General features: G+C 47.3%; 1 protein-coding gene across 5 annotated transcripts in view; it reads left to right on the forward strand.

Moving 5' to 3' along the window:
* Window positions 1-17,176, forward strand: part of myo7aa (myosin VIIAa) — a 35,504-nt gene extending 18,328 nt beyond the window's left edge. For 3 of the 5 annotated variants that reach the window (XM_072701421.1, XM_072701418.1, XM_072701419.1), the window contains 32 exons: window positions 88-246; window positions 2,862-2,954; window positions 3,422-3,516; window positions 3,793-3,877; window positions 4,156-4,374; window positions 4,975-5,292; window positions 5,639-5,842; window positions 6,089-6,265; window positions 7,171-7,260; window positions 7,359-7,486; window positions 8,121-8,247; window positions 8,546-8,665; window positions 8,893-9,066; window positions 9,155-9,382; window positions 9,738-9,908; window positions 10,276-10,393; window positions 10,482-10,608; window positions 10,894-11,063; window positions 11,162-11,352; window positions 11,474-11,598; window positions 11,693-11,850; window positions 12,076-12,229; window positions 12,349-12,504; window positions 13,020-13,128; window positions 13,653-13,766; window positions 13,979-14,066; window positions 14,164-14,270; window positions 14,379-14,564; window positions 14,974-15,090; window positions 15,242-15,325; window positions 15,414-15,533; window positions 15,708-17,176. In XM_072701421.1, the coding sequence (XP_072557522.1) occupies window positions 88-246; window positions 2,862-2,954; window positions 3,422-3,516; window positions 3,793-3,877; window positions 4,156-4,374; window positions 4,975-5,292; window positions 5,639-5,842; window positions 6,089-6,265; window positions 7,171-7,260; window positions 7,359-7,486; window positions 8,121-8,247; window positions 8,546-8,665; window positions 8,893-9,066; window positions 9,155-9,382; window positions 9,738-9,908; window positions 10,276-10,393; window positions 10,482-10,608; window positions 10,894-11,063; window positions 11,162-11,352; window positions 11,474-11,598; window positions 11,693-11,850; window positions 12,076-12,229; window positions 12,349-12,504; window positions 13,020-13,128; window positions 13,653-13,766; window positions 13,979-14,066; window positions 14,164-14,270; window positions 14,379-14,564; window positions 14,974-15,090; window positions 15,242-15,325; window positions 15,414-15,533; window positions 15,708-15,800 (4,605 nt within the window). In that variant the 3' untranslated portion in view covers window positions 15,801-17,176. The remainder of the gene's footprint in view (window positions 1-87; window positions 247-2,861; window positions 2,955-3,421; window positions 3,517-3,792; window positions 3,878-4,155; window positions 4,375-4,974; window positions 5,293-5,638; window positions 5,843-6,088; window positions 6,266-7,170; window positions 7,261-7,358; window positions 7,487-8,120; window positions 8,248-8,545; window positions 8,666-8,892; window positions 9,067-9,154; window positions 9,383-9,737; window positions 9,909-10,275; window positions 10,394-10,481; window positions 10,609-10,893; window positions 11,064-11,161; window positions 11,353-11,473; window positions 11,599-11,692; window positions 11,851-12,075; window positions 12,230-12,348; window positions 12,505-13,019; window positions 13,129-13,652; window positions 13,767-13,978; window positions 14,067-14,163; window positions 14,271-14,378; window positions 14,565-14,973; window positions 15,091-15,241; window positions 15,326-15,413; window positions 15,534-15,707) is intronic. The other 2 variants (XM_023792452.2, XM_072701420.1) reach the window with 1 other exon arrangement.
* The last annotated feature ends 346 nt before the right edge of the window (window positions 17,177-17,522 follow it).

Raw genomic sequence — 17,522 nt, forward strand, 5'->3', positions numbered from 1 at the left:
TGACGTTTTATGCTGCGTGTGAATTGTACATGTGGACTGCTGGGGAGTAACCCAATGTCCTGCCCTATTTTCACCCCCCCCCCCCAGCTGTTTGACCGCGAGCTGTGCGTCCGCCAGCTGCGATACTCCGGCATGATGGAGACCATCCGCATCCGCCGGGCTGGCTACCCCATACGTTACACCTTCGTGGAGTTTGTGGACCGTTACCGTGTCCTCATGCCCGGGGTCAAACCCGCCTACAAGCAGGTGGGTTGGTGTGTACCATGGAAAACATCGACATCCACAGTTCTGACATGTTTTGTCAAGTTCTGTAAATGAACTTGAGATGGTGGAATTAGTACAGGATTGTTTTTTTACTCAGTTTGTTAATACTCCTACCAGGGGAGAAGCCCTTCTTGATCTCGTTTTTTGTAATAACCAGGATAGGATTGGAAAATTAGAGGTTTTAGACCCATTGTACGGTAGTGATCATAACATGGTTAAATTCGAGGTTAATTTTAGTGTCCGAAGAGCAAAGTCTAAATTAAAAGTATACAATGTTAGGAAGGCTAACTTTAATGGTATGAGACGGAAATTAGAAACTGTAAACTGGACAGAGTTAAATAGCAAAACAGTTGAAGAGGCATGGGAATTTTTCAAAAGCACATTGTTGCAAGTGCAAGAGGACTTCATACCTGTTTCCAGCAAAACTAAATCTAGGAAACGACAACCAAGGTGGTTTACTAAGGAAATTAAGAATAAAGTCAGGAGGAAAAGGGCTCTGTTCCACAACTGGAAAATAACTAATGATTTCAAAATCAAGCTGGAGTATCTAAGTCTACAGGCAGAGTTAAAAAATGACATTAGGCTATCAAAGAGGGATGTAGAAAGAAAAATTGCATTGGAGGCTAAGCATGACAGTAAAGGTTTCTTCCAATATTTTAACTCTAAGAGAGCACTAAAAGCTGAAATCACTAATTTGCAGGATAGTAAGGGCCTTATAATTGATAACGAAATTGATATGGTAAACGAGTTTAATGATTATTTTTCAAGGGTGTTCACAATAGAGAACACAAGTAATTTACCACCAATTAATACGAATACAGCATCGTCTATGACCAATATATGTATAACTGAGGTTGATGTGATACTAAGCCTAGCTAAACTCAAAATAAATAAATCGCAGGGGCCTGATGGCATCTTACCTTTAGTCTTGAAAGAGATGAGGGATATTATTAGCCAACCTTTGACTTTAATATTCCAGAAATCGTTATCTGCGGGTGTGGTACCATCAGATTGGAAGCATGCTAATATAACACCCATATTCAAAAAAGGGGATAGAAGTAATCCAGCAAACTATAGGCCAATCAGTTTAACTAGCATTACTGGAAAAATAATGGAAGCTATAATTCAAGTGAAAATGGTAGATTACCTAGATGCAAATAACATTATAAAGGATAGCCAACATGGATTTAGGAGAGGTAGATCCTGCTTAACGAATCTGCTTGAGTTCTTTGAGGAAGCTACAAGTGAAATTGATCACAAAAAGGCCTATGATGTGATTTACTTAGATTTCCAGAAAGCCTTTGATGTTGTCCCCCACAAACGGCTCTTGTTAAAGCTTAAAGCTGCAGGAATTTTAGGAACTGTGGCAGCTTGGATCAAAAACTGGCTAACTGATAGGAAGCAGCGAGTAGTTATTAGAGGCACTATGTCACAGTGGGCCTCCGTTTATAGTGGGGTACCGCAGGGTTCAATTTTAGGACCACTATTGTTCCTAATTTACATTAATGATATTGACACGAATACATACAGTAAACTGGTTAAATTTGCAGACGACACTAAGGTGGGCGGGGTAGCAGATACTAATCAAGCAGCAGAGAGGCTTCAACGGGATCTGGATTTAATTAGCGAATGGGCTGATACTTGGCAGATGAAATTTAACACAGATAAATGTAAGGTAATCCATGCAGGGAGCAGAAATATACAGTACAGATATTTTATGGGTTCCACTGAAATAAAGGTAGCTGATTACGAAAAAGATCTCGGTATGTATGTTGATGCTTCCATGTCCCACTCTCGCCAATGTGGGGAAGCAATAAAAAAGGCGAACAGAATGTTGGGTTATATCTCTAGATGTGTGGAGTTTAAGTCAAGGGAGGTGATGTTACACTTATATAATTCCTTGGTAAGACCCCACCTAGAATACTGTGTGCAGGTTTGGTCACCATACCTCAAGAAGGACATTGCTGCCTTAGAAAAGGTGCAACGAAGAGCTACGAGAATGATTCCTGGTCTTAGAGGAATGTCTTACGAGGAGAGGTTAGCGGAACTGAATCTGTTCAGCCTTGAGCAAAGGAGACTAAGGGGGGATATGATTCAGGTCTATAAGATTCTAACGGGTCTGGATGCTGTTCAGCCAAATGACTATTTCAATATTAGTCTAAATACTAGAACTCGTGGCCATAAGTGGAAATTAGCGGGAGAACATTTTAAAACAAATTTGAGGAAGCACTTCTTTACACAGCGTGTAGTCAGAGTATGGAATAGTCTTCCTGCTATTGTAGTGGAAGCTAAAACCATGGGTTCCTTTAAATCAGAGCTAGATAAGATTTTAACAACTCTGAGATATTAGCTAAGTTCTCCCCAAACGAGCTTGATGGGCCGAATGGCCTCCTCTCGTTTGTAAATTTCTTATGTTCTTATGTTCTTATGTTTTCATTTAGTATTCTTGTTTAAATGCATTGTGCTCATGTGTGTTTTGGTTCTGTGTATGGTTTCGTTTTGGTTACTCATTGTGCTGTTTCGTTTGTTTCGTCTGGTGTTTTTTTTCCATGTTTTGTTTTGTATTCATCTCTCTGTGATTGCGGCTGTGTTCTCAGGAAGATCTGCGGGGCACCTGTCAACGCATCGCAGAAGCTGTCCTGGGGAGGGACGACGACTGGCAGATGGGAAAGACCAAGATCTTCCTCAAGGTGAATTCTGTCGGCACCTAGACTTTTCTGATATGATCGATATGTGTAAAAATACTTAAAATACAAGTCCATTGTCAGTGCTAAATAGACTTAACCGTAGGGTTCTGTGAGGGGGGGGCATTGTTTTAATCCACAGTCACGGGGTGTTGCATGCAGTACAAACTGTTTTGCTTTGGTGGAGTGGAAAGACCCCAGCGCCGGGTCAAAGGTTCTTGGAAAGCTCATCTGTGGCCGCTATCAGAGTGCTCCAGCTGCCGAGGCAGGAAGCTCCAACCCATGGAGACTGGGGGGAGGCAAAAATAACGCTTCCCTGCTGGAAGTGGGCATACCTGAGCGGCTGTCAGGATAGCCCAGTAGACGGATACATCAAAAAGACCCCTGCGTGCAAATGAAAGTTTTCTCTTGAGTTGAAGGCTGACTTGTTTATAAATATAACTGTATGATGCTTAACACGCTTCTGCTCTCAGGACCACCATGACATGCTGCTGGAGATCGAGCGGGATAAGGCCATCACCGACAAGGTCATCCTCATCCAGAAGGTGGTGCGGGGCTTCAAGGACAGGTGAGAGTGGGGGCTGTGGCCATGGAGGATGTGAACAAGGATAGGAGGGGCTGGACTGCTGGATTTAACCAAGAGCAAGAGAGGACGGACGTGGATTCCCGGAGATAACTATGATCACTGGATTGCTTAGTCACTGTGCTGCTTACATTCTCTCTTTATGGTGGTATTTTGTATTAAACTTGACCTGTGTAACTTAACGATTATACTGCATTTTTTCAGCATATTGTTACAGTTTTAGCAATAGAGGCTAATAATATGGATTTTTTTCCCTGACAGATCAAATTTCCTTAAAATGAGGAAGTCTGCCCTGTTCATCCAGAAGACCTGGAGGGGTTATTACTGCCGAAAGAACTACAGTGCAGTGAGTTTCCTAACTGTGTTCTTCAAAGAATGGGAGAGACCTTATGACCCATTGACATTCTGGTGCATTGGTGTTTCTGACTTTCCACTGGTGGTTCTAATGGTGCATTAGTGGTTCTAACATTTCATTAGTGGTTCTAACATTTCATTGGTGATTTTAACGCTCCATTTGTAGTTCTTAGATCCCATCTGTAGTTCTAAAGTTCCATTATCTGGCAAATAACCTCTAAAAATGGCTACTGACCAGTTTCTCCTCCCTTGTTTTCTCTTCTCATTCAGATGCGAGTTGGCTTCTCGCGCCTGCAGGCCCTGTACCGCTCGCGGAAGCTGTATGTGACCTATCACGTGACCCGGCAACGCATCACACACTTCCAGGCCCGGGGCCGCGGCTTCCTGGTGCGACGGGCCTTCCGGCACCGCCTGTGGGCAGTCATCACCATCCAGGCCTACACGCGTGGCATGATCGCGCGCAGGCTGTACAGGAGGCTGAAGGGCGAGGTGGGCCCCATTCCACACTCATGTGTTTCAACGGCACAGCAGTGAAAGACGTACATTTTGCATTTGTCTTGTGCCTTTGAACCTGAAAAATAGATCTTTATTGATTTCTGGTAGGGGGAAGTTTCCCTATCCAGTGGCGTAAAAAGACATACCAACAAAGCATAATGTAAGAGAAAGACCATAAATACGTAAAGGAAAATCAATAATAAAATAAACAAAAAATAATAAATTAGAGAATGAAGAAATCTGTGCAAAACCTAAATTGTTTTAATGAAGTATTCAGATGTGTAAGTGTATTAAAATTTACAGTTATTTAATTACTCAGTACACTTGAAAATGTACTGTAATACTATAATTCAGTGCTTTACTCAAAGGTTTTACAGCATGACTTGTCCTGGATCAGAACTTGGTTCCAGAAAAATTCATGTCCTTAACCACTACACTCTCTGTTTGACCTTTATCCTAACCCCTGACCTTTGACCCCAAGGGTCACAGCTACAGCAGAAAATCCCCTGCATTTGTGCTGCCTGTGATGGAGTGATGGGGGAGTGACAGACACCCACACCACCGTCCCTAACCCTATACCCAACCCCCTCATAGTACCGGCGCCGCTTGGAGGCCGAGAAGATGCGTCTGGCTGAGGAGGAGCGGCTCCGTAACCAGATGAGCGCCAAGAAGGCCAAGGCCGAAGCGGAGCGAAAGCACCAGGAGCGGCTGGCACAGCTGGCACGCGAGGATGCCGAGCGGGAGCGCCGCCAGCGCGAGGAGGCACGGCGCAAGAAGGAGCTGCTGGAGCAGACGGAGAAGGCGCGGCATGAGCCTGTCAACGACTCCGACATGGTCGACAAGATGTTCGGCTTCCTGGGCACCACCAGCTCCTTCCCCGGCCAGGAGGGCCAGGCTCCTACGGGCTTTGAGGTAAAAGGAGTGTCTGCACCGCCCCCCCCTCCCCCGCCCCCCCCCCCCCACCATCTCCACCAAGCTCAGATCATTCAGCTGTTTAATTAAATTTCCCCAGAAAGTAATATTTCTGGGGTCTTGCTGAGTCCAGCAGGTTTTCCTGGGCTCCAAAGAGAACAGTTAGCCTATTGAGTTATGAGCGAAGTGGCTTAGTGCCCAGCTGGAGCAGAATGCATCCTCCTCTTGGTATCTGGAGGACTCTGACTGGAGACGTTATCAGTCTTATTCCAAGAAAAGAGTTTGGAAAGCGTGCCGATCGGCCGACATCTAGCTGATTCTCTGTCTGTGTGCATTCTTTTGACAGGATCTTGAGCGCACCCAGAAGGAGCTTGAGGAGGAGGACCTGGATGAGGCCCTACCCCTCCCTGAGGAAGAGGAAGAGGACCTGTCGGAGTACAAATTCGCCAAGTTTGCTGCCACCTACTTCCAGGGCACGACCACGCATAGCTACATGCGCCGGCCACTGAAGCAGCCACTGCTCTACCATGAGGACGAAGGTGACCAACTGGTAGGTCCCCCGCAGGTGTTCCCAGACCACCAGGCAGGGGGCATAACAGGGGCTGACCTTATCATTAGCCAATGATATGTTTTGAATCGGTGAGTGACAAGGGAGAGGGCACTCTGGGGGACAATCAGCTTTCAGCTGGGCTGAATGCCCTTGTAGCCCCGCCCCTGCCACCAGGCCTGCCGATACACTATTACTGACGCTGACAACAGTCACTCCGCATCATTCTCTTGCTCCCTCCATCTGCAGGCCGCCCTGGCCGTCTGGATCACAGTGCTGAGGTTCATGGGTGACCTCCCCGAGCCAAAGTACCACACGGCCATCAGCGACGGCAGCGAGAAGATCCCTGTCATGACCAAGATCTACGAGACCCTCGGGAAGAAGACCTACAAGCGGGAGCTGCAGGCACTTCAGGGGGAGGGGGAGGTAGGGAGGAAGATGGGAACCTCTGCTAGACCCCTACATCTCCTGCAGACTGTTATATCTACTTAGTGATGAATTCTTGTGGCATAAAAGCATCCGGTGCATTTTGACTCAGCCTTGTGTGGCGTGTAAATAGACTAGCTGTGCTAAGGGGTGATTTAGCACCTTGTAAACCTTTGTGTAAAGAGACCAGCTGTGCTAAGGGGTGATTTAGCACCTTGTAAACCTTTGTGTAAAGAGACCAGCTGTGCTAAGGGGTGATTTAGCACCTTGTAAACCTTTGTGTAAAGAGACCAGCTGTGCTAAGGGGTGATTTAGCACCTTGTAAACCTTTGTGTAAAGAGACCAGCTGTGCTAAGGGGTGATTTAGCACCTTGTAAACCTTTGTGTAAAGAGACCAGCTGTGCTAAGGGGTGATTTAGCACCTTGTAAACCTTTGTGTAAAGAGACCAGCTGTGCTAAGGGGTGATTTAGCACCTTGTAAACCTTTGTGTAAAGAGACCAGCTGTGCTAAGGGGTGATTTAGCACCTTGTAAACCTTTGTGTAAAGAGACCAGCTGTGTTAAGGGGTGATTTAGCGCCTTGTTTAACTTTGCACTTTCAAAACTTCATTCATCCTGTTGATTCTAATTCTAATCTACAAGTAGTTTTTTCAGATAGTGAGAGAACATCATTCAATACTACAAGATTTTTTTTTATATAGAATTTATATAAATTTAAAGAATTTATGACTTTTTATAAATCTTGTTTTCGCTAAGAAACAAACTGGAGAAACATCTGTTGATTAAATGCCTGAGGTATGGTCTTCTAGCCACCTAAGCAAGGCGACCATGATGCATCTTGACCATGTTGGCATGACAACAGCACGAAGTATAAACTGTCCCCGTCACTTTGCTCCACCTTCGCAGACGGGTCACATTGACAGTCACAAGAAGAGCAGTGTACGCCACAAGTTGGTATCGCTGACGCTGAAGAAGAAGTCGAAGATCACAGAGGAGGTGGGTCTGGCCATTCTGCTTGTTTGTGTCTGTTGTTTGGAAAATCATCAGACCTGGAGGTGACCATGATCTAAGGTGTTTCTGGGGTCTGATTCCAGGTGACCAAGCGTCTGAATGATGGTGAGTACACCATGCATGGCAACAGCATGCTGGAGGACCGACCCACCTCCAATCTGGAGAAACTGCACTTCATCATCGGCAACGGTATCCTACGGCCTGCCCTCAGGTCAGAACGAGATAGATATTCCATGGCTGATTCTCTCTGTGAGCACCATAGATATTCTATGGCTGATTCTCTCTGTGAGCACCATAGATATTCCATGGCTGATTTTATCTATGGGTGTTTATCAATATGTGTACTTGACAGTTTTTGTGTTCTCACATACCCATTTGACGTCATCTTCCATTTCTGAAGTTTAATTCCAATACTCAAAAACAAATTGGGTAAAAATCCTCAGATGGCATTCTTGCCCCACCTGAAATATCGAGGATGCATCGGGAGCATCCTGGCTAATGAGAATCCCATGATTTATCGTGTCCCAAATTTGTTATTGGGAGGCAAGTCAGCAAAAGGCTTTTGCCAAGAACACAAGTACCGTCTTTGAGGTCTTGGTATTGAGAATCCGTATGAGTGCCATAGATAACAACTGGCTGATTCTCTCTGTGAGCACCATAGATATTCCGTGGCTGATTCTCTCTGTGAGCACTATAGATATTCCGTGGCTGATTCTCTCTGTGAGCACCATAGATATCCTCTGGCTGATTCGCTCCCTGTTGACTGCAGATAGCCACTGCATCCTCTGAGCACCATGGAAACTGTGGACAAAAGCCACTCACTTTCTGTAATGTCCCCATCGCAGAGATGAGATCTACTGTCAGATCTGCAAGCAGCTGACCCAGAATCCTTCCAAGAGTAGCCACGCCCGTGGGTGGATCCTTGTCTCGCTCTGTGTGGGCTGCTTTGCCCCCTCAGAGAAGTTTGTCAAAGTAAGACTCCTCAGCAAGTTTTTTTTTATATACTTAATGATGCAGAAAATCTCATGTGGTCAGAACAAGGTGTGTCGACCTCTCTGTTAATATTTACCTCTCATTCCTTTGCTATATTTCATTAAATTGCTCAATACCTTAATGTGATATACATTCTTTAATGTACAGCAAGCCTCATTGGATTTTAATTCTTGAGTTTAAGTATTTACTCAAAGGCTACCAGCTCTCTTATGGGGTCATCTGAGGTAGGGTTGCTGCTATTTTTAGGTCAAATTGACCTTTCTCTCTGACCCCACAGTATCTGAGGAATTTTATCAGTGGGGGCCCCCCTGGTTATGCCCCCTACTGTGAGGAGAGGCTGAGGCGGACCTTTGTTAATGGCACACGGACCCAGCCACCCTCTTGGCTGGAGCTCCAGGTATGACTTTTAGACCAATGAAATGGGTCACAGCAGATGATCACTGTTCCTTCATCGGTGGACCAGTGGGGATATTTCCTACCTATCTGTTGTTTTTCTTGTCTAATGCTGTCAAGGATGGTAAATACTCAGTGTAGCAAGTCCAGTGATAGTGATGTTCTGGCAGATTGGGTCTGGATTTATTCATTTTGGATATTTATTTACTTCTCAGTGTTTTTGTTTTTCAGGCCACCAAGTCGAAGAAACCCATAATGCTCCCTGTGACCTTCATGGATGGAACAACCAAGACTCTGCTCACTGATTCAGCCACCACAGCCAAGGAGCTGTGTAACGCCCTGGCAGACAAGATCGGGCTGAGGGACACCTTCGGCTTCTCTCTCTACATCGCCCTCTTTGACAAGGTGCACCATGTCTCTGCGTCCATCTGGGTGTTCTTCAGATCATACTCGTCATACTCATCATACCCACCATACATGTCCCTGCCAAAAGGTGTCCTCGCTGGGCAGCGGGAATGATCACGTGATGGACGCCGTGTCCCAGTGTGAGCAGTACGCCAAGGAGCAGGGCGCCCAGGAGCGCAACGCCCCCTGGAGGCTGTTCTTCCGCAAGGAGATCTTCACACCCTGGCACATCCCTGCCGAAGACAATGTGGCCACCAACCTGATCTACCAGCAGATCGTTCGCGGTGTGAAGTTCGGAGAGTACCGCTGCGACCGGGTGAGTGGCTCCATGAGACCCGCTTACTGGGTTCCCCCATACTCAAACTGACGGGGGGATTTACCCCCATAAATCTATAGAGTATAGAAACCAGAGATTTTACCACTACTGGATATGTCATTTAACATCTTTGCTTGATTAGAACAGTCTCCCAACCTGGTCCTCGGACACCCCCAGACGGTTCACATTTTCATCATTGCTCCCCCCCAGCTCCTAAAAGCATGGACTGTCTCGGGGTCCCTAAGGATGTGGTTAAGAAACAGATTGGATTAGAATGATTTACCTCAGGCCCCATGAATGGTATGTCTGAGAGGGTGCACTGCATGCGTGATGCAGTTCCATCTCCCCACATTAGGAGGAGGACCTGGCAGAGCTGGCCTCCCAGCAGTACTACGTGGACTACGGCTCCGAGATCCTGCTGGAGCGTCTGCTCAGCCTCATCCCGTCCTACATCCCCGACCGCGAGATCAGCTCCACCCGCACCCTCGAGAAGTGGGCTCAGTTCATCATGGCAGCACACAAGAAGGTGTGAAGGCTGTATCCCATGATGCTGTATCCCATGATGCTGTATCCCATGATGCACCTCTGTAGCTTGGCCTCCTGTGCGTACACACAGCTACGCAGGACAGAGGCAGGGGTAGCAAGGAAATCGGCAAAAATAATACGTTTATAAATGGACTTAGACTCAAACACTCTCTGCAGGCATAAACCGGTTTTTCTATGAGCCAGCAAAAAATAATGTTTTGTCCAACTATACCCTGCCCTCAAGGGTAACCAGCTGGTGATGGACAACTACACAGTGGGTTAGTTTGTCCTACATGATATGCACTTTTGCAAGAACAGCCCTGCACTGTTTTGCCCATTCACTTCCTGTTTGGCCATTGATTCTCCAGGGAATCTATGCTCAAAAGAGGATGGACCCCCAGAAGGTCAAGGAGGAAGTGGTGGATTTTGCCCGATACAAGTGGCCTTTACTGTTTTCCCGGTTTTACGAGGCCTTCAAATTTTCAGGTACAGTGACTTTTCAGCGACAGCTGCTCTAAGATCATATGTCCTTGCGTGTGTTTAGCAAGCTAATGCTGATGTCCTGCTCCCTCAGGGCCCAGCCTGCCTAAGAACGACGTGATTGTGGCAGTGAACTGGACAGGGGTTTACTTTGTGGATGAGCAGGAGCAGGTGCTGCTGGAGCTCTCCTTCCCCGAGATCACAGCCGTGTCCAGCAGCAGGTACACCGTCATCCTGGCGTCTTCAGTGTTCCTGTCTGTTCCTTCCATGTTCCAGGAATGTCAGATTACCAAACATCACCAACTGGCGCAATACGCTTTACTGCTATTCATTTTTAACCTGCAACCCTCCGTCCGCTTGTATATTTAGGCTACATTAGTCTTAAGAGTTCCGTACTCCTTGTTTCTCCAGAGAGTAGTACTGTTGGTAGGTTCTGAGTCTGGGTGAAGGCTTCTGGGAGTCCAGCCACCTGTGGCACAAACTGGTGTCCCCTCCTTCCCCAACAGGGGGGGGAAGCTACAAGGACATAGCTTCACGTTGGCCACCATCAAGGGGGACGAGTACACTTTCACCTCCAACAATGCAGAGGACATCCGCGACCTGGTGGTCACCTTCCTGGAGGGCTTGAGGAGGAGGTCAAAGTTCGTTGTGGCTCTGCATGACAACCCCAATCCCAGTTAGTGCCTCATAGCTCCTGACAAATAACTACATGCCACCTAGTGTCCCCCCCCAGTGCAGTGGATGATATGGTATGAATGGTTCCCTGGCATGTAGCTGGGGATGACTCCACGTTCCTGAGCTTCCTCAAGGGGGACCTCATCCTGCTGGACCAGGACACCGGGGAACAGGTCATGAGCTCTGGCTGGGCACATGGCATCAATGACCGGACCAAGCAGAGGGGCGACTTCCCGGCCGACTGTGTCTATGTGCTGCCCACCATCACCAGGCCCCAGCCTGACGTTGTGGTCAGTTACCAGTCCACCCTGAACCCAAATGGTATCACATGAAACCCAATTGAACTGAATGAATATAGTTTTATTTGCAGCCCCCTCTCACGGCATTTCTTCCCCTCTCCCTGCGGCTTAGGCCCTGGTCACTATGACCCCAGACCAGCGCCAGAAGTCCATACGACTGACCCAGCTGTCCATGGCTGACAGCGAGGAGCGCATCAAGCCCTACACTCTGGAAGAGTTTTCCTACGACTACTTCAGGTGTCCTCCTGACCCCAGGCTGCACTTTCAGTTGTTCTTCATTTTATTCCTACCGGTTTCTTACCTTCATTTCTCTCCGGTACCCCCCTGCCAGGCCCCCCCCCAAACACACGCTGAGCCGTGTCATGATCACCAAGAACCGCGGCAAAGACAAGATGTGGTGCTGCACCCGGGAGCCCATCAAGCAGCCGCTGCTGAAGAAGGTTCTCAGCCACGAGGAGCTGTCTCAGGAAGCCTGCATGGCCTTCATCAATATCCTTTCCTGCACTCTCCTCTCGAGGTGCTGCCAATCCCTGCATGTCCTGGATCTCATCAGCTGCTCCACCAAAGTCTCAACGGCATCATTGGTCTCGCATCCTTGACATCGATGGTCATCGGTGTCACCGTCCATCAGCGTGAAAACCTCAGATATGCTGAGCTGTTATGTTCCGCGCCCAAGGGCTCTGGTGTGTTGTTCCTTGACACTAGTTTCTGCACCCATCATGAAATACATGGGCGACTACCCATCCAAGCGCATGCGGTCCGTGAATGAGCTCACCGACCAGATCTTCGAAGGGGCCTTGAAGGCAGAGCCACTCAAGGATGAAATGTACTGCCAAATTCTGAAGCAGCTCACAGAAAACCATATAAAGTACGTGAAGGGTCTCCAGGTCTTCTAGCTGAAGCCTCGAGCTCAGAAAAACCACCTCTGTGGAGGAAGTAGCATGTGCTGTTCTCTTTGCAGTTGCATTATGGGATTTTTATGCGCAGGTATAGTGAGGAGAAGGGCTGGGAGCTGCTCTGGCTCTGTACGGGCCTGTTTCCGCCCAGCAACCTGCTGCTGCCCCATGTTCAGAGGTTCATACAGGCCAAGAGGCAGCACCCGCTGGCCTCGGACTGCATGCAGCGCCTGCAAAAGGCCCTGAGGTAAGACCGTGCGTCTGTAACACTGCGGCTCATTTTAATAGTGCAGCTACAGGCTATCAGCTAAGAATCTGACCTTATTAGCGGTGACCTGCGCGCAGTGACCTGCACTCTGCTCCCAGCATGTCCCCTCGTAGCATTTCACCTGCACACCTCAGTGACTCTTGTAGGGAGGACCGTCCAGATCTTCTGGGTGCTTGACAGGACTCATCCTGGGAATGACTGACTGCATCAAGCCACTCTGTGTGTACAGAACCCCCCCCCCCCCGTGGCAGTGATGAATGTGTGCGGTGGGTCTGCTTTCTGCTGACTCTTCACCCTCTGCCTCCCCACCTACGTCAGTAGCTGCGGCATACATTGTCTTTGTTTGATTCTTAAAATATCACGGTAAAATTCATCTCTTTTTAGGTACAAGGCCGTTTTTGCAGCCTCCCGGCTCCCAGCACACCTGTACCCGCTGTTTGGCTTTAGACTCACAGCCTTATACTGACGACTCTGAAATTTCTACTTGTGGAAAGCAGAAACGGCTCCCGGAAGTATCCGCCCCACCTGGTGGAGGTGGAGGCCATCCAGCACAAGACCACGCAGATCTTCCACAAAGTGTATTTCCCCGACGACACAGACGAGGTGAACATCCTTGTCCAGACCAGGTCCAGTTCTGGGTCAAAATGAAATCAGCACCGAATTACCCAATAGATGAAAGGGTCCTGCCAGCCTGCATTATCTGATTGAATTGGCCATCTTTTAGAACATTATGTCCCTGGGCTATAATTTTATCCTGTAATATATATGTGTACCAAGGAGGTTATTTAATATCAGTAACAAAATCCATTAGTGAAATGTGTTCTGCAGGCAAAAAAATAGCACTCCCTAATCATGATGAAGCATTATCTGCTCTTAGAGACTGTAATATCCTGTTATTAAGTGCTAATTATATGGGCAGAGATTACAGAGGGGATGGATTCTGTAATTAATTGGATATGCCTGAAAAACACTGATAATTATATTCTAATTTAGTTGTTCTAAATAGATCTGCCTCTAATTATTTCTCCAAATTTTTCTAAGTAATTGTCTGACTGGGGTTATGGGACAGTGGTATTGCAAAATGGAATAATTTTTATAATGGATTTTTTTTTTGTAATTTGTTGTAGGCTTTTGAGGTGGAGTCAAGCACAAAGGCCAAAGATTTCTGCCTGAACATCTCCAGCCGCCTGCTGTTGAAGTCCTCCGAGGGCTTCAGCTTATTTGTAAAGATCTCCGACAAGGTAGGACCCGGAATGAAAGAGGCAATTCGAGAAGGTCAATGAGGATCATGGTGAGATGGAATCTGATGTCACAATGAGTCCTGGAGGCTTTGCGAGGAAGCTGAGAGGAAGCAGAGAGCGTCTGAAGCTGGCTCGTTCTGCTCAGACTTTATGAAGCTGGTGTACGAGGCTGCTGGAGGGTGAAGAGATTGAAGCTGGACTCTGCTTTTCAGGTGATCAGCGTGCCAGAAGGGGATTTTTTCTTTGATTTCGTCAGGCACCTCACGGACTGGATCAAGAAAGCTCGGCCTGTAAAGGATGGTAAAGCCCTAATCCAGCTTAATCCTCTTTGAGAGTCAGGTCAGCTCTCTCCCCTGCTCTTCCCACCTAAACAGCGTGTGTGCTCTGTCTGTTTTAGGCATAGTGCCCTCATTGACCTACCAGGTATTCTTCATGAAGAAACTGTGGACCAACACTGTCCCAGGGAAGGACTCATTTGCAGATTCCATTTTTCACTACTACCAGGTGATTCGTCTTTGGATCCCCGTGTATTTTCCTTCACTAATAGCGTCGGTGTTGTGAAGACAGTGCTGCCCCTTAACTGGCTCTCCTGTCCCACACGGTCCTCCTCAGGAGCTCCCCAAATACCTGCGCGGCTACCACAAGTGCTCGCGCGACGAGATCTTCCAGCTGGCCGCACTCATCTACCGCGTCAAGTTCGAGGACGACAAGTCTCACTTCCCCAGTATCCCCAAGATGCTGAGAGAGCTGGTTCCTCAAGACCTGATTAGGCAGATGTCCCCTGACGACTGGAAACGCGTGAGCGGACACGGGACTCGCCGTTCATCCTTAAATATAGTCATTAGTCCATCCATCTGTCCATCCATCCATCCAGTCATTAGTCCATCAATCAATCCATCCTTCCGCAATCACTCATGGAACAGTGCGTTTCCACACATGCATGATCTTTAGAGTGGTGTTTCTCAGTCCTGTTCCTGGAGGACCCTCTGCCAGAATGTTTTCATTCCACCCACACTACTTTCAACCTACCACATTCATTATTAGCCTATTAAGGGCCATCTTAACCTGATTAAGGTGGGTTGGAAAGAGAATGTTGTGGCACGGGGGGTCCTTCCAGGAAATGGATTGAGAACCAACGCTTTAGAGTCATTCTTTGTGTGTGGACAACACCACGTCACACAGAGATCTCTGCCATGTGTTTGTGCAGTCCGTGGTGGCGTACTTCAACAAGCATGCTGGGAAATCACGGGAGGAGGCCAAGCTGATGTTCCTCAAAATCATTTTCAAGTGGCCAACGTTTGGATCGGCCTTCTTCGAGGTGAAGGTAATCAGTTTGCCTCCGGGATGGCTGTGGATGTTTTTGTGTCCAGAGGAGTGATTGAGCTTCACTGTCGTCACCTTGTCTGGGTGTTTCACATCTGTTCGGGGTTTACCATGAGAACACCAGAACAATTAATGCCTACACTATTTTCTAGCAAACTACAGAGCCAAATTTCCCAGAGATCCTCCTGATAGCGATTAACAAGCATGGCGTCAGCCTCATCGACCCAAAGAGCAAGGTAACTGAGACTCTGTTGTTATGTTCGAGGATTATGTGCGTGTGTGTGTGTGTGTTCAAGGCTGTGTGCGTCTGCATTGATCCTGCAGGACATCCTGATCACGCACCCCTTCACCAAGATCTCCAACTGGAGCAGCGGGAACACATACTTCCACATCACCATTGGCAACCTGGTCCGAGGCAGCAAGTTGCTCTGTGAGACCTCGCTGGTGAGGAAGCCGCCTGTTTAGAAGAGCAGGTTTCGGTTCCAGCTGAAGCTGGTCATGGTGGCTCCTACTTTCAGATGTTCAAATGATAATTCAGTAATGAAATTTCTTCATTGAAAATGTTTGTTAAAGGAAACCCGATAGTGAAAACCCCTGCGATTTGCGGTCTGCACACAGGGCTACAAGATGGATGACCTCCTGACCTCGTATATCAGCCAGATGCTGACCACCATGAGCAAACAACGGGGTGCTCGTGTCAACAGCAAGTGAACTGATTATTGGCTGAGAGCTATGGAGCTTCTCAGGCTGCTCCGCCCCCTGGGCCAGCCCTGCAGCTGGGGCCACACCTACTCCGCCCGTGTATGGAGAATGAGTCGAAGCCCCTCCCCCAGCACCATTGGCTCTGACATCGACGAGCCCGCCCCCTCATCTCCTTCCAGTGAGGATGACTACCTCTGAGCTTCCCCTTTCTCCCTTGTTCCCTCTTCTTCTCACCTGCCCTCCCCGGTGACCCCCCTGTTAAGCCAGCTAGCCAATCAGGGCCTTCTGGGGAGCCTCGAGACACACCCATGTGACTGAGACAGTTCCTCCTTTGATGAAGTCACACACATAGACAAATGGGTCAGTACAGATTCTGGTTATATTGCCTGAATGACCTGAACTCGGTTCTGATGCCACCAACCAGCATCAGAAATGTTCTGCAAATTGCCCATATGTGACACCCCCTCCCCACACCAGGAAAAGCAACAATTTAAAATATATTTGATATGGGTTACATTGCTATAAATCCATATCACTAAATGTAATCTGTATGATTTCACTCAAGTTTGAAAGCCTTAATTTTTTGTACAATTTAATTATGCTATTTTGTCATTAGGACTCACATTCATATATGTGGCTATTTAATGTTTCAGAATAGGTTTGTTTTGTAAAGGGTTTCCACTTGTGAATTTAGGTATTTTAAGTTTTAGGATGCAGAACTCAAAATGAGACTATTAAACATGGCCGCCGCCTCGCCAGGTGGTTTGAGCGGCTTATTGCTGATGGAATGACCTGCTGCAGTCACTCAGGTCCCGTAAACCGCGCAAGCTCTTCCGCCTTGTTCCCGTTAATGTACTCATAATGGCTTTTTTGTGTCATGAAGGGTTTGTGGCATTGAGTTCATATTTGTCTATTCGAAACATTCAGAAGTGTAATAACTGGTCTATCATCCTGTCATACCCCACTGGTGGAACTGGCTCACAGGTCAATATAATCGCTTCACGTTCAATAACGACAGCGAGTTGAGATGCATTTTTCAAAACTTCTCCCCGGGTGACACACAAATATAGACCCTCTACAAGAGCATCTCCTCTTGGCTTTTTACGTGTTGTGGTCTCCATAGCAACGAGGCCAAGACGGCTCTAGGCAAAAGTTTGGACGGCCCTTGTAGCATGCAGGTCTGGTGAGTTTACATTGTATTTAATGTTAGTGTGTGTGTGTGTTTCACGTTTAACAAAGTTTTAATATATATACATTAAATTAAAAATAAGCAAGTTGGAAAGCTGATTTTTTTTATTTGAAAGGGGGCACACCTCTACCACAAGCACATTGTTTTATCTTAAAAGAAGCAGTTTTATAAAAAAGAATAAACTTATTCAAATGTCTGTTTTCGGCCAGACTTGTTTTCTTAGCTACATTATAGGAACTGTCGTGGTTTAAAGACTCAGGGAATGATGTTAAAACAATATGACAGCTTCCCAGGACGGGAAAACCGCGACGCCGAGGTGGTTAGCGCCTGACAGCGCGCCGCGTTTAAAAGCCGGCTGTGGCCACTCCTGTTCCTTAACTTACCGTGTGTCAGTTCCAGCTCATTTTGTTTAAGCCCAGTTAGTTGCAGGTAACAGAATACAGCTGTCTGATTGGATACTGGATAAGAGGGGCGGCATCCAAACATGCAAATGATAGGACCCAGATCCACCTCTGATCTATGTCAGCATTAAGTGGCCGGAT

The sequence above is a fragment of the Paramormyrops kingsleyae genome, chromosome 17, assembly GCF_048594095.1.
Source record: "Paramormyrops kingsleyae isolate MSU_618 chromosome 17, PKINGS_0.4, whole genome shotgun sequence".
In the NCBI taxonomy this organism is placed as follows: domain Eukaryota; kingdom Metazoa; phylum Chordata; class Actinopteri; order Osteoglossiformes; family Mormyridae; genus Paramormyrops; species Paramormyrops kingsleyae.